The sequence below is a fragment of the Dermacentor variabilis genome, chromosome 4 (genome assembly GCF_050947875.1).
Source record: "Dermacentor variabilis isolate Ectoservices chromosome 4, ASM5094787v1, whole genome shotgun sequence".
In the NCBI taxonomy this organism is placed as follows: Eukaryota; Metazoa; Arthropoda; class Arachnida; order Ixodida; family Ixodidae; genus Dermacentor; species Dermacentor variabilis.
The window spans coordinates 124967613-124983302 of NC_134571.1; the positions used below are offsets into that span (position 1 = coordinate 124967613).

Sequence of the window (15690 nt, forward strand, 5' to 3'; positions counted from 1 at the left end):
GCCCGTAAAACCCCATAATTTAATTTTTTTTCCTTTCTACTTACACGCATCCGCGCGCCGATCCCGAAGATAGTGCAGTGCCGGGTCGACCCGCGGCGTAGGTGCAGTTCGCCATTAAGGGGCCCACATAGAAAGCTTCGCGGGTCATCCTTCACAGACTGGAAGGGCGCCGAGTTTTTTTTTTTCTTTTTAATCTCCTCTCCCATACTTTTCAGCTCGTGTTCCCCCGATTCATTTTCTTGGCCTACCTGTAACGTACAATTTAACCTTTCCGAGATGTTTACTTTATAGCAGTGCTAGAATTGCGGAAGTGAAATTTATTATCTTTTGTATCATGTTGCTTTATCCGTCCAGTTCTTCTCCAATCGCCACGCGCTCATGTGCAGATGGCGGCAAGCGGTGTTTTTTTTTTTTAAATTAGTACGTCAAGGGTCCCGGAGGGACAATACTCGAGCGGTTGGCACGTATTGCAATAAAAAGTGTGGTTCTTGGTTAATATGTTATTATAATTGCTCTCGGCGGCTGTTCTGTACTGGCTGCGACCTGTTAACTAGGCGATGTTGGCGGGAAGGCCGTTCCAGTCGTGCTACAGGTAATGCGAACAGTATAACGGCAACACTATCCTAAAATAAACTAATAACCACCAACCACGCACTGTATGTGGCGGAGAATGCAGTCGAAATCATTAGGTCAGCGGTATAGAAGCGAGCTGTATTGGTAAAATCGAAAATTTCGTCCAAGAAAGCGGAATTTTGTTTTGCTAATATTCGTCAATTTGTTTCGTTATATCGGTAAACTCGTGTTAATAAGTTAACTTCCTTCGATAAAGTTGTTCATATGGAGCTTTTATATTAGAAAGCGTCACTATAAAGAAGAAAAAAATTGTTTTTGACTAATTCACTTTAATGCCTCAAAGCAATACACGCACTTTAAGAGCCGCCATTGTGGAGAGCTCCAAATTAATTTAATTCCGATCACGTGGGGTACTTTAGCGCATATCACCAAGGTGATGCTCGAGTCATTCTGTAATCCGACTATATCGAAATGGGGCCGCCTTGGCTGGAAGTCGAACCTGCAACTTGGCAGGCAGCGGCGGAACTCCATAGGCACTGGGCGATCCCGAAGAAAGCTAAGCGGAATCGATTTAAAGAAGCGAGATATAAGAGAAATTCAATAAAGGGAAGCAATCAAACTGTTTTTTTTTTTCGTCGGGAAATAAATAAGAACAGTGTCCTCAAAGAATACTGTATCATCCTAAAGCGATATAATGTGTATATTCAACGAAGTCACGAATAAATAAATGAACGAGTATATTAATCAATTAGTGAATTCATTCATTCATTCATTCAACTATTCATTTCCGCAGTACATGGGATTAGAGCCAGATGAAAAGATGCACAAAGCCAGCTTGAGAATGTCTAAATTTCTAAAAGACAAGTGCGAAGTTAGAAAGGCGGTGAAACTACACTTACAGGTATTCGTCGCCTTCGCCGGCTGGAGTTAAGAAGAATAAATTCATAATTGCCAGATTTATACAAGCGCAAATAGTAAATTCGCAACATGCAATAAATCGATGCAGACAAGTGGTAAAACTTCCCCAGAAATGTATAAATACTTGAAGTGCAAAATACAGCCTGCAGATGGAGGAAAAGAATAGAAAGAAAAGCTCCCTCACGTTAAATAATGAAATGTGATGAAGTGTCTCCTCGACATCTTATTAGAGCTCCTATTGACTGCGCGGTGCTGACCGCCTCTCAGCTTCCTCTCTCTCCACATTTCTATACCTCTCTTCACTTCCCCTATAGTGCCGGGTAGTCGAGCAGACGCTTCTCCGGTTAACATTCTCTCCTTCCGGCTGTCCTTCTCGCCCTCTCGGCTGCAGCAAGTTTCCTTGCGGGGAGGGTCGAAAATTTCGCCAGGCATATGCGGGCTGAAACAATCACGCCACGCCATCGCCTCCGAACGCGTTCGGATCTGCGACCCCGGATCGGAAGTGTCGCGTCCTCATAATACAAAGGCGCAGGTAGGTACGGCTGCGCGCGTGCTCTCTCTCTCTCTCTCTCTCTCTCTCTCTCTCTCTCTCTCTCTCTCTCTCTCTCTCACTTTCGCGTGCGCCGAGCGAGGCGCCATTGATTGCCTGTCCTCTGTTGCAATCGATGGGCCGACTGACAAACAGGAGCCGCGGCGCAACGCACATTCGCTCGCGCAGTCGTCTCCCAGCGGAGCGCGAGTTGTGGCTGTGCGCGACAAGAAAAGGAGGAGAGGCGGTGAAACACTGTCAAAGGTCCTACTGAGTGGGAGAGAGAAGAGAGAGAGAGAAAAGAAACAAAACGCCAGCCGATCGATCCGCCGCAACGCCGCAACGCCGCACAGTGGGACGCTTTCTCCCGGGAACGCCGCGATATATGATCACGCGTCCCGCAAGTCGCGCACCCAAAGTGGAACGCAACAGGAAGAAAAGGACGGTCGTAATGTTTCGCGACGCGAGACTTGAAAGAGAGGAAGAAACACAATAGTCGACGACGACAACGAAAGAATCTGCTTGGCCTTCTCCGTCACTCCTTGTACAGCGAACCAGTGTTTATGTATCTGCATGATGTTTCGTTAAACTATGAATGCCTGGACGCGACTAGCATGAAATAGCGCGTTCTGTTTTGTGATTTTGTTGAATAATGTAAATAATTATAGGAAGCGGATAGAAACTCGTCGAGGTTGCTTCCCTGCGCAGGCACGATATCGGCGGAAGTTGTCGCCCTTGATCAAAACGGGTGTCCTTAGCCCATTCAACTTATAATTAAAGTCTGAAGGCAATAATCAGAAATCATTCGCCGACTGGAAACATCTTATCCACCCCCCCCCCTCCTTCCCGCCAGCCTGCACTTTTTTTTTTATTATACTTGAGTTAGACTTTTGGGAAACACTGGCTAGCGCTGCACTTTTGCATGCCTAGCCTTCCACGGCGTAGTAATTTCAGTAATTCGGAAGTTCCACTACTGGCATGGCATGCGCTTCTTGTGGCAGAAAGTGACTCCTGTGCTAGTAGTGAGCGGCGGTGGCTTTTCTACGCGCTCACTGCTAAAGAGGCCTTCTTGTTCCTCAGCAAGCTGTTGGTGCCGTCATTCCTTGACGCAGACGAAGACACTAAATTTGTTCCGAAAATTACGTGGGCCCGTATTCGTAAAGAGCTCTCGCGGTAGCATTGTTCGCAAGAGAAAAAAATTCTAGCCAGCCTCGATGCTGGACGAATAATTGGGGAAGGTGGTCGCGCAATGAAAAAAAGAAAGACCACTTACAAACGAAAAGCTCAGTGAATTCGGCCTGTGATGTTTAGTGTTTACTTTCGGCCTCTTATCGAACATATCGTAACATAACCTGTGGTACGCCGATAACTCTTCCACCGCTAAGCCGCTTGGTCAACTGCGGCAGCCATGCCCAAGTCTTTAGCCTCCCCCCCCCCCCCCTCCAGTAAAAGAAAAGGGTGGGGGGGCACTTAGATGGCATGATGATTCCTGAAGGATAATAAAAAAAAAAAACACGAGCACATGGAGATGCAGGACGCAGGACGGACGCTTGTGTCACGTCAGGCCGTCCAAGTCAGCCCGTTTGCTTACCACGGCACTGAACAGTTTACTTGTCTCGGGACGCAAATACAAACGCTGTAACGGGTAAATGGCGCCGAACGCTTTTCTCAAGTACTGTAGTCACCGTGTACGTCGCCTAGCATATCGGCGCATCCATTTCTGGAAGTCTATGAGATGCATGGCCAAAATACTCTGCGGTTACCACGCTGGTATCACGGCGCCATGTATGTGGTACATATTACGCTGTATACTCGGTAAGCACACGGGACAAATTTCAGCAGGGTCCCTGCATGCTGCTTCGGCGCGAGGTGCAATGTATGCTTCGGCACCGTACGGTGCATACGTTGAAAATGCGCTGTAACTGTCGGTACCTTACCCCCACCTCACGTGATTTACAATGAACGCGTTTCTAGAACTGAGTCAACGACATCATCATCTTATCGACCGTGATTGTAACAGCCTGAACTGTGAGAACTGCACCGGACTTTAGATTATAGACAATGTACGTCGAGCGCGCCCGCAGTATACTTGAGAAAAAGAGAATAGATAGCTCGATCCATAGCACGCATCGACAACTGGCCATTTTCTGAACGTTTTCCCTTAGTGTCCGTGGCCGCAATTGTCTGCGTGTCAGGCCACGAAGGCCATTGTGGCATTTACGGAAGAGATTGAACTGGTTATGGTTGACTGTAATAAATTTTTGCTACCCCTCTTGTTTTTTTTTTTTCATTCATGCCAATCTACTTTCTCTCCTGTCGCTACCAACTTCCCTTCTCCCCTCTCATTTTGTTTCCCTTCTCTCTTACTTCAACGCTGAGAACATATCACGTTCGGAAAACGCGCAGTTCAGCCTCACCGCTTGGCTTGTTGCGTATAATAAATCTCTCTCTCTCTCTCTCTCTCTCTCTCTCTCTCTCTTCGTTTTTAGAAATTCATCGAACATTTTTTTCTTTTCTTGTTATGGTGCCTTCCCGATCGGCGGGACCCCTATATATACGTCAACGGAGAGGAGAATTCGTTCGTCCAGTTCGCTTATCGTCGCCGTCGGGCTGAAGAATGCTGGCGCGTGGTTTTCCGCCGACACCCTGAACTTGGGACGCGCGCATTAGCCTCGCTCCATATAAGGCGTCTCGCCAGCATTTGGCGTGAAGGAGCTTCTTATCGCTGCGTGCATATTTGGCCGTCATAAACGAGGCGCCCTCGAAAGAACGGCCGCGTTGTTTCCGTATCTTCGCTGCTACAGACGCAAACATTCTTGCTCTGGACTGTCGGTTCCGCATACACACGAAGCTTGTACGCTCGAAGCTCGAAGTCCGTTTTTGATGGCGGAAATATATATATATATATATATATATATATATATATATATATATATATATATATATATATATATATATATATAGTAAAGCGGGTGTTTACGACAGGTTCTTTTCAATGTGCTCGCCAGCAAGATAGCGTCGGAAAGCGTGCTTAAGTATGCGTATTTTAGATGGCAGTTAAGTGCAAAGAATATAGCATGCTCGAATTGTAAATGGTTGTTTGCGGATAACGTACATACACGAAGTGCAATTACCCTCAGAGACTGTGAATACACAAATGTCGTTCCTTACTGTCATCTCTTCTTTATATTCTTCTTTTTTTGTGAGAACACTTCAACTGCACTTTAATCGAAAGTTATTCTTAAGTAAAATTTGAGGACAACAGAGAAAAAACGGAAAGGGGAGTCGCGTGACGCCTCCGGAAACCAGCCGGTTATAAGCTACCCGTTAGGGAGAGAAAAGTTACGGCAACGTGGCTGTAAGAAGAAGAAAACAAAATGACAACGAATCGTGGCGCACCATTATAGGTCGGCCTATACTCCCTCATAGTACACTCACTCATTCTTCGCAGTCGTGAGTGTGAGTATGAGTCACGTGATGAATGACGTGGGTGGACGTGAGTACGAAAACGTGAGTGACTGTGGGCGAGAGTAAGTGGACATGAGCGTGAGTGCGAGATAGTGCCTGACAGAAAAAGAAAAAGAGAAAGAGGAAAAACAAAGAAAACAAAGATACTGAATGGTTAGTGCGAGCGCGTGTTCACTTATCCTGCCAACCTACGTCTTACGCGGCGTTTGCGCGCGTCAAGAGCAAGCGATAATCGTAATCTTGCGGTTCCACCTCAGCGTTGGCATCGTTGAAGGCAAGGAATTCTTGAATCGTGTAAATGGTACAGATACAGAGTAACCTGCGCGCAGAATTTTACGTTTCAAATACGACCAGGTGCGTTGCATGAAGCTAGAAACTATAAACGTTTTTGATGACGAAACTGGAAGGAACGCCTCCGAGATGACGCAGAACACGGATCATTGAGAACCAGCATGACGTTTCGGATAGCCCCCGTGATAAGGCGGAACCCGCGGCGCGCCGCACATCTCGGACGCCATGGTCTACAACGCGTTACATATTCCGACCGCAAGGTGCACACTTCGTCCGATTAGGCGCTATTTGAAGCCTATTGATAAATGCGCTAGACTTTTACCATCCCTGTGGCATTGCCAAGGTTGCTTAAACAGTATATACTGCTTGCTCATTTACAATCAATTTAACGGAAGTGAAATTTTGCCGCCGTTTTTATTTAAATCACACAGGATGAGCACTAGAGCAGAATGGTCCCAATGGTCTTGTATAGTGCTTCATTTGGAAATCCATGATTCGACGGAAACCCGTCTGGTCGGGAAAATTCTTGGCGCGAAATATCGAGCGGGGACCAATCGTTGGAAACAAAAGACGTTTTTTTTTTTTTTTCAGCGATTGGCCGGCGCTCGATATTTCACGCCAGCTTAATTTGCTTCGGCCGTCTTCGGCTGCTAAATAAAAGGTGGCTGGGACAGCCGTAAACCGACTTGGCAAGTTTAAGGCCCAAATTTGTGTTCATTTGCATCAGCAGACGGTGCTGAAGCGACCTAGAAAGAATGTTTTTTCTTTCTTTCTTATGTTAAAGAGAGAGAGAAAGCCCCATGAAGTCCCTTACACTGTTTGCCTGTCGTTAATTTTCCCGCGTCCCGATTGCTTACTGAAAAGCGCAGATAGAGTCAATCATCAGGCGGCAGAGTTCCTTTTTTTTTTCTTTTTCAGGGATTCCATTGTCTACGCTCTATGTGTGTGGATCCCTTAAGCCACCTCCACACGTATAGGGCAACAAGCTGGACGTGGGGTTTCTGTCTCTCTATTTAACCCTCTCCCCCATCTTCGAGAAAACGAAGACATAACCTTGCGTCAACTGGCTTTTATTTTTGTTTTTTCGCTCTTCGGACGCCTGCTGCGCATGCACACGCAAATGCACCCGCACATATCCTCTCCTTCGCCTCTTTGCACGTAACAATATTTTCGAATGCCGCTAGCGAGCATCCATCGCATAAGAAACGGTGCGCCAATATGCGCCAAGCAAAGCTTCCCACGGCGTCTGCAATTCAACGGACTCGCTTCTCCCTCTCGAGCGAGGCGTCTCCCGGCCGCACCCTTTCAGCCCCGTATAGCCGCCAGCGTGGTAGTGGGTTAAAACTTCGCTTTACATACAAGTCGTCTTTCAAATGCAAATCGGCGTGACGAGAGCGCAGACAGAATTCGCTGGGCGAGTATTAAGGCGGGAGAGTGCATTTAAATTGCTCTACGGGGGACGCGTACGCTACCGGCAGCGCTCGCGCCGCCCACGCCGCAGCGTAACGTGAATCCCGTTATTCATAGCGGCTTGAGAGAAAGAAAAGAAGAATATGTACATACGTATGCACTAAGGCGTTGCGTAAGGGACGCCTACACAGCGTCGTCCCTCGAGAATAGAAGAGTCGCCAAGTACCTCGCGTTCGACGCCGCATTTGCTTGCTGCAACGCTTAACGCGAAGTACCGTTCCACCAAACGGAGAGACGGAGGATAGGCGAACGACGAAGATTGTGTTGACACATTGTAAGAAGGAGAAGCGAAAAAGAAGAGGAAGAAGAACGGAAAGAAAGAAACCAAGATGTTTGGTTACGGAAGCTCGTAAATGTAGCTCGGATTCGTGAAGCGCCGCGACGAGCACACGCGTAATTATATTCACGTAGTTCTTGTTTGAAACATGGTCAATTACGCATTTTAGGTTCGGTGCTGTCTTTTTCCTGCTGAACTGCCGTATTATAGTACAGCCAGCGTTAAAGATCAACTGCAACTAAACTTTGGACCGCTTTCGAAGCCTAGTTTCAGATAGCGTTGATATTCAGCAACCTCCGTGCAAACTCTTACGCTTCAAATGCAAGTGAACGTGCCACAAAAAAGCTCCCGAAAATAGGCATTTTGGATAGTGAAACTAGAAAAAAACGCCGCCAATGGTGTTCGCTCTGATGATGATTATTATTATTATCATGATTATGATGATGATATGAGCAACTCTTTTGAGAAGGGCCTGTGGCCATGTCACCAAGCCCGATCTTTATAACCTTCTGGCGCATTTAAATATCTAAATACCTTTATGCTTAAAGCTATACATTATTTACTGCGGAAAGATAACTTGGTTGCATGCTATTCATTCATATGCACCACAAATCTTCCAGCCCACCACTATGCACAGCAAGTTCCATTTATGCATCCCCTACTGTTCTTAAAACCAAACGCCTTGGCCTGCTTCCACGCTAGACCGATCGAGTTCGGGGGGCAACCGAGGGGCGCCGGAAATCTTGGAGGCCGTGGTCTGAGATTTGCGTCATATCCGTCAACCAAGTGTAAACGTCCTCTGCTTTGGTGTTATTTAAAGGCTGTTGATAAGAAAACTAGATGATTGGCAGCCCTGCAGTTTTGCCGAGATTGCTTCAATACATACGCATAGCCAATTTAGTCAAACTAAACATTTGTTGCGGTTGATCTTTATGACCACAGCTACAGACAGGCCTGACTTGGGCTCGCACCTAAGTTTACGTGGCTTTAGAACGAACTGTTGCAGAAAAAAAGTCGCACTTTAGCCCGAAAGGCGAAGCATCAATTGCGATTGCATATTAATGGACAGCTAGCTATACGAAGCAAGGATGGTAGTTTTATCGGCCTTATAACGTTGTAAAGATAGGCATACGAACTACATTAACCATCATGGTGTCATGCGCGCACAAGCAAGCATGAACACATGTCGCTCGATGACCGCGGAAACTCGCTGTCAAAATGCTGGAGCCAGGAAGCGCGGCATCAGCAGCGAGAGAATTGACCTTCGTGCGGCGTTTCGCATCCAATGCGAACTAAGCCGCGAAAGCACAGCGCGTTGCCGGACTCCTGCCCCGTCACCAGATGGCTTTCAAAATACAGGGCCGCCCGAAATAGAACGCTCCCCCCTCCCTACCCTCCTCCCGGATCCTTGCGCGCGGTGGAAGACGGCGCGCTTCTTCCCCGCTTCCCTCGCTTACGTGCGCGAGATTGAGCCGCGCTCACCGGCTCACCCTCCCTCGCTTTCACTCGCATATACAGCACATGGCTTGCGGCCACGATTTTATGGCCCCGGACTTTATACGAAGCTTCACGGCGACGCCGACGGCGACGGCAGAAATGCGCCTAGAGTGTGCATATAATTGCTATCGCAATAAAAGAAACCGTGTTAGTAACTTGATTCCACAAGCAACACCTACCGAAAGGCAAATCACCTCGAGGCCTATTCGAATGCACAAATACCTATAACGGGCGTACAAAGTCAGTTTTAATAAATACAGGTTATAGCGTACGCTTTTCATGCGTTGTTCTCGTCTCCACTATGCGATTTTCGCCAGTTTAGCATACCACCAGGTAATGTAGTCTTTTTTATTAGCGTTGATGCGGAAAAGTTCCACTCGGCATGCATAAAACACATTTTACAGGAAAGTGTAGCTCGAGACCTAGCAGTAATCCACGTCCGGTTCAAAACGAGAAAGAAAGAAAGAAAGAAAGAAAGAAAGAAAGGAAGAAAGAAAGAAAGAGAAATAGAAAGAAAGAAAGCGACAGCACGACATCAGGTTTAAAAGCTGCTGAACAATATGCTATTATATAGGACAGGCGGGAATGTTTGTGATGCTGTGTTCGATTTCCCAAGCGAGAGAAGAAAATTATAGGCTAAATTTCTGTTTCTTTTGTTTCTTCTCACTTTTGAAACAGAATCGACTCCTTCATTCATTTGATGCTTAACTGCACCAGATAACTTTTAATTTGCAGATATTCTGCGATTTATTCCGTTTCGTTTGACACCCTTTTGTTCTTTCAAAATTCTTCTTAGACTCTTGATCCCTCCTCCGCGACAATCACTACGACGGAATCTTTCCACGCCGGCGGAAAACGCGGCGCGTACGGAGCGTACGGCGTGTGGACGGTCACGGTGCAACTGCTGCATCGACGTCGTCTGTCCGCGGACAACCACTGACAAAAGAAACTTGTCTTATCTCGACTGTGTCATCGCAACGCTGGCGCCTGATAAAACGGCAAAAAAAAACAATAGCAATAGCCTGCAACCTCCGCTGCAGGTCGGTCTTGTTTAACGCTCTCAGTTCGTCGCGAACGAGACGGTGCGCTATCTTTGCGTCGCCACCTTCAATGTGAATGCATCCGTGCACGTGTGAGCACGCGACTTTCAACACCGACAGAAATATACACCGTTTTGCTTCTTGTTCTGGCCTCTTTCTTCGCCTGGATTTCTTTCAAAAAGAAAAAAGAAAGGAAGGAAGAGAGAAGAAAAAAAAACATTCCTCTTGAACTTCTGTCACCTATGTTCCTCAACCTCGCCACCGGTGTCTGGAGTAGCGCGTAGTGTCTGTACAGGAGCGTAAACATTGCTACACCGTCTGCTTTCTGCACATCGTTTCTTTTTAGCTTTTGGTATCACCCTTATTTTTTAAACCTTTCTTGCCCTTGAACCCGGGCTGTTTCACCGTCGACGCCTGTATTGACATTACCTGTCCGCGCCGCATTTGTGAGCACCGCCATCCTGTTTTCATACGACACCGTTCTTCATTTTTCTTTTTTTCTTTCGTCAGCGTTTCCTTTCAATCACGCCTACACATGAATGTTTTGAGAAACGCGCTCTACCTTTAGTGTGTACGCCGACTCCATCCCTTCGCCGTCGACCAAAGGCTATATTTACCAGAGTTCAATATCCGGACAATTGATGCGTAGCGAATAACGCAAAGAGAATCCTGCTAAAATTAAATGAAAGAGCGAGGCTTAGAACACAACTTCGTATCTTTCTATCGAGCCAACCAATTCTTGGCCTGTCAACCTTATATGAGCAGCAACAAGAGCAATAACAGAAACAGCAACAGAGAGAGAGAGAGAGAGAGAGAGAGAGAGTGAGACAGGCAGGCAGACAGACAGACAGACAGACAGACAGACAGACAGACAGACATTGGCGCAAGCCGACTCCGAATACTGTTAGCGCCATTTCATATCCATCACGCATATCCTTTCATCTACATCGGCTGATCCCTACTCGTGTAGTGGAAAGAACCGCTTGGTCGCACGTAGGCATTCGCTGTAAAGAGGTGCCGCTACGCCCAGTTTTCGCTATACGCGTCCAACCGTGTGCGTGCGTGGAGCGTGTGTGTGGCGTGGTGGGTCGTTCCTACGCGCGAACAGAGGTCGCGCGCCTGCGTGTGAGCGTTCGTTTCGCGACGTCGGCCAACGCACGCCAGACTCGCCCCTGTTTCCTTTTCATCTTTCTTTTTTTTTTTTTACATTTCGCTCGTTATTCTTTTTTTTTTCTTTCCAGCAACTGGCGGCAAGGCCGTTACGCGTGATTCACCAAAAGCCAACGGGACCGGCAGAACGCGAGAGACAAAGCAGGAAGAACGAGCGGGACGGAAAGAAATGTCATAAAGAAAGAATAGTGGCCAAGGCAGACAGACAACCTCTCGTCCCACTCAGGCGCGCGGCTGTGCTTTGCTTGTCTTGTTCACAGCGCTACGCTTTTGCGGGCGCCACGCGCACGCATTATCCGACCTGCCCTTGTGCGCGAGACCGTGTTAGGTATATACCATGCAGCAGAATACTATTACAGACTTTTACGTAAGCAACGTAAAGTGGGCTCTTATATAAGAAGCATCGCCGGAAAGCTATTTGAAGTAATTTCATACAACGGGGATCACCAACGTATCACTCGTACTTTCACAAACAGACTTGATTATGGTGTGCGACGGCTGCTGTCGACAGTAAAATAATCTATTGTTAGATTTGACGTCCCGAAAATGCACAGTGGAGTTATCAGTGACGTAGTGGTGGAAGGCTCCGAAATAATTCCGATCACCCGGGCTTTCTTTACCGTGCGCCTAAGTTCCAAGTATACGCGATAATTTTTTCTGAATTTCGCCCCACATTGAGATGCGGCCGCCGTGGCCGGGATTCGAACCCGCAACTTGGTGTCCAGCAGCGGAACGCAATATATAGACACTGGGCCACCACATCGTGGAAGTTGGTTTTGACAACAGATGCACCGCATTAAAACGCGCGCAGACTCGCCGGACTGTTATGTGCGTGATGCACTTGTGACATGGGATCACGTATACCTGTTCCTTGTCTCCAATATGACTGTGAACCGCAGACGTCGGCCTCATCGTTAGCGCCAATGGGCGACAGGCCGTCGAGGGAAGTGTTGCTGGGCCCCGATTGGCCCGACATCCTATCAACGAAGCGAGCCATTAGGACACTCTCTGGACATTCTATTGACGCGAGCTTATATTAACGGCTGCGAATGGGCCTTCTGGACACGAACGTGCGCGTGCTCGCCTCCTACGTTGCCTGTTCTCACCACCACACCTCACGGACGTCTTTTTTTTTCTCATCTGGCTTCTAAGAAAAGTAAACGAGAAGGGAGGGGATTAACCCAGGGGCGCGATTTTTTTTATTACTTCTATCAGAAGAAGCCAACAAACATTGACACCAAGGAAAACACAGGGGAAATTACTTCTGTTGAATAAATAAAATAAAGAAACGATAAATTAATGGAAGTGGATAAAAAAATAACTTGCCGCAGGTGGGGACCGAACCCACAACCTTCGCAATCTAAGAAAAGTAGTATTCTAAACGTCTATTATTTCACGCCAATCTCTCTGCTTATACTCGGAAGAACGTCTCCCCTCTTTCGTTCTTAATTGAATTTTAACGTAACTTTTGCTGCAGGGTGCCGCGGTACTATATTGATATCTCGTCGATACGCGATTCAGCGTCTTCGACAACGACGACACCCGCGCTCCCTGAGAGCAATTTTTCCTCCGCGGTATTTGCCAACCAAAGTCATTCAGGACTCCAATCCACCGTCGCCCTCGACTGTGGATTGGATCGGTGTGTATATAGATTGCGTTAAGTGCCTCCGACTGTTCTCGCACCACACAGAGACGGTGCTGCAGCTGCCACGAAACTTTTCTAGACGCCCACCTCCACACGTCCGCCCGGACACTCCTACAGAAACGGAACGAAAAAACAACCACCGCGGCTATAACGCTCAAACGAAAATCTATGAGCGGCGCAGAGTCGATCGAAGTTACGCAGCTGATGAGGCCGAGAGTATACGAAAAAAAAAAAGAACCCGGAAAGAAAACGAATAAACATAAGTGCTGACCGAAGAAGAAAAAATAAGAAGAGATAAACAAACTGGTATACGAAAGCGGCCCGCAAAATCTGGTTCACGGTGCTGGCTGCTGCAGTGATGGGCTGTATACGCGAGCTGTTAATGTCGGGTAATTGCGACACCTGCGGCTATGCAGCGACTGGCTACTCGGCGTATAGCAGCCGCCGCGGAATGCTGCCGCGTCGTCAAGGAGGAGGAGGTGGAGGAATTGGCGCTGGTCGACGGCAGGAGTGGGAAAGAGGAAGTCGGAGGTGAATGAAGCGCGCGAGATTATAAATGAAGGCCTGTGCCGGACGTTAAGACTTCCGCCAAGCTCGAGAAAGAGAGGGAGAAAGAGATGCGAGGTGGAGCACTCTGGCCGCCATCAACAACACGCGCGCATTTTTGCTTCTAACTTTTTTTTCCTTTGCTCGCTATATCGCACCTTGCTCGTCGCTGGCCAGGGGGAGTGGCGGATGCGTTAACGATCTAGTTATCTTGTTTATTTTTTCGCCCCCTAATCGAGGAATGGCAACATATTAAAGACGACGAAGTGCCCGCGGTATCCACCGTGTTATAGTACTCTGGATGGAGTAGTACAATCTCCGAATCTGCGCCCTGTGTTTGCGATAACGAACGAACCTCCGTATACGCGCGGACCTAACGTTTTAGGTCCGCGCGTCTGCAGCTTCCTGCGGATACGCCTTCGGAGAAGCGTTAGCGTTGGCGACAGTTTGCTATCAGATGTACAGACGCAGGACAGCAACGAGCCCGTTACGATTGAGTGTCTCGTTAAGTGCACTCCACCGGGCAATCTGGCTGCACACGTTGTCGGTTGCATGCAGAGCGCGCCGCCGCGTCGCGACTTTTTAGGTCGGGTAACGTTGACGCGGAGGGCTACGCCACAGGCGCACTTGCCACGGCACTAACTCAATGAGTTAAGAATGTGGGGAGAAGACGTAACTAATCCAGTTTCCTGTCTCTGAGGCGCGAGAAAGAGATGTAACGTGAAGGAATGGCGATCGACTCAGTCAGAAGATAGACTGTCAGCCTCGTGTGCATGTACTGAGCGTGTCAACGAATATGAGCGATAAAAGGAACGCCCTACAGAGATGACCATACAGGCAACTATAGTACGGCATTCTTACGAATACGACCAGGACGCTAATTTGAACCGCATGCAGTCCCTTTCGGTGTCAGCTCAACTGCGCCTCTGTAGAATCTGTCTAATTCAATGTGTTATTTCGTTCGACATCGGACCCAGTTCGAATTCGCGGGCACTTAATGCTAACGAGAGACGCGCTGTGCTTGCGACACAGGAAACAGCCACGGAACCATGTTCGGATATTTTAAGCATCCAGGTCACTAATCTTGCAGTGCCGGTACATTTATTTGTTCGTACCTCTCGAGACAGATGTAGCCAAGTGTGACACCCAGTGCTCGCGGAATGATTACTGCCCTTTGCATCTCGTTAGGAAAAGAAAAAAGAAGGGAGTGGGAGAGATAGAAACCCCCCAAGGAGCAAAAGGAGCGATCAGGAGTGTAACGTTCGACGCAAGTTAGCAGGAATGCATTCGCATCATCCGGATGCAATGCTTATATCACGGGGCTGAAACGCGCCCACATTTATGAGAGGCAAGCATCGTCGTCCAGCAGTAAAACCGCAGTTTAGTTTTCACACATTCGTAGTTGTGCGTGCGCGTATAGAGAAGGATAAACGGGCATAGGTTAATCTTCGATGGCAGATCGGAGATTCAGCTGTAACAAGGGGCGTAGTAGCTGCAGACCACGCCCGCGCTTTGCAGAGCATCGCCGTTGTCGTGCAAGCGCCTTACCTTTAAGAGGTTATCCTTTTGGATGAGCGGGATCTGGCGCTCGGAGCACAGTTGCTCTGCCATCCCGTCGCCGAGCCGAGCCGCCGCCAGCGGAGCAGCGGCACCCTGATCCCGATGATGCGCTGGGAAGAGACCAGCTGGGACGAGCGATGAAGAGGAGGAGGTGGAGAAGGGAGGAAGAACAGCGCCGCCGATCCCTCAGCCGAGCATCGCCTCCGCGCGCGCGCGCACGCACCTCTGGCACAGGCAGGCACAGGGGAGAAAACGCTTCCACGACACTCCGCCGGCTCGCCCGGCCGATCTCTGCCGGGCACCCACACCGGCGCGCGTTTCGTTCTCCTCCGCGCGTCCTCTCGCCCTTCTCCTTCGGCTCGGCTTCCTCCTCATCACCTTCTGCCGCGCAATGAAGCTCGCCGCCAGGGGCGTTTCAGCCTGTGGCGGCGGCTTCTCCGGCGGCAGCAGTGATTCCCAAGCCTGTGAGAGCTTCCTCCTCCTCTGAACGAGAGACAGTGCGTTGGAGGAAAGCGCGGCCTCGGAAATGCTCAGCGTCGTGCTGAGCTGAGTCGACCGTCTCGGAGGCCTGTTAAAGAAGGACGAATCGTTGGCGCGCGGGAGGAAGCTTTGACGCGAGGAGGGGGAGGTCGCCGGGCATTCACGTCCTACGGTGAAAGCCCTCCGCCTGGTGGCATTGACTCACCTTCCGAGGCCGCAGCGCCGC

The 15690-nt window shown here is 48.6% G+C and overlaps 1 protein-coding gene across 1 annotated transcript in view; it reads right to left on the minus strand.

The window, feature by feature from the left end:
- Positions 1 to 15335, minus strand: part of LOC142579719 (dual specificity tyrosine-phosphorylation-regulated kinase 4-like) — a 247544-nt gene extending 232209 nt beyond the window's left edge. The window contains exon 1 of the mRNA XM_075690211.1: positions 14973 to 15335. Within this exon, the coding sequence (XP_075546326.1) occupies positions 14973 to 15035 (63 nt within the window). The 5' untranslated portion in view covers positions 15036 to 15335. The remainder of the gene's footprint in view (positions 1 to 14972) is intronic.
- Positions 15336 to 15690: the final 355 nt, after the last annotated feature.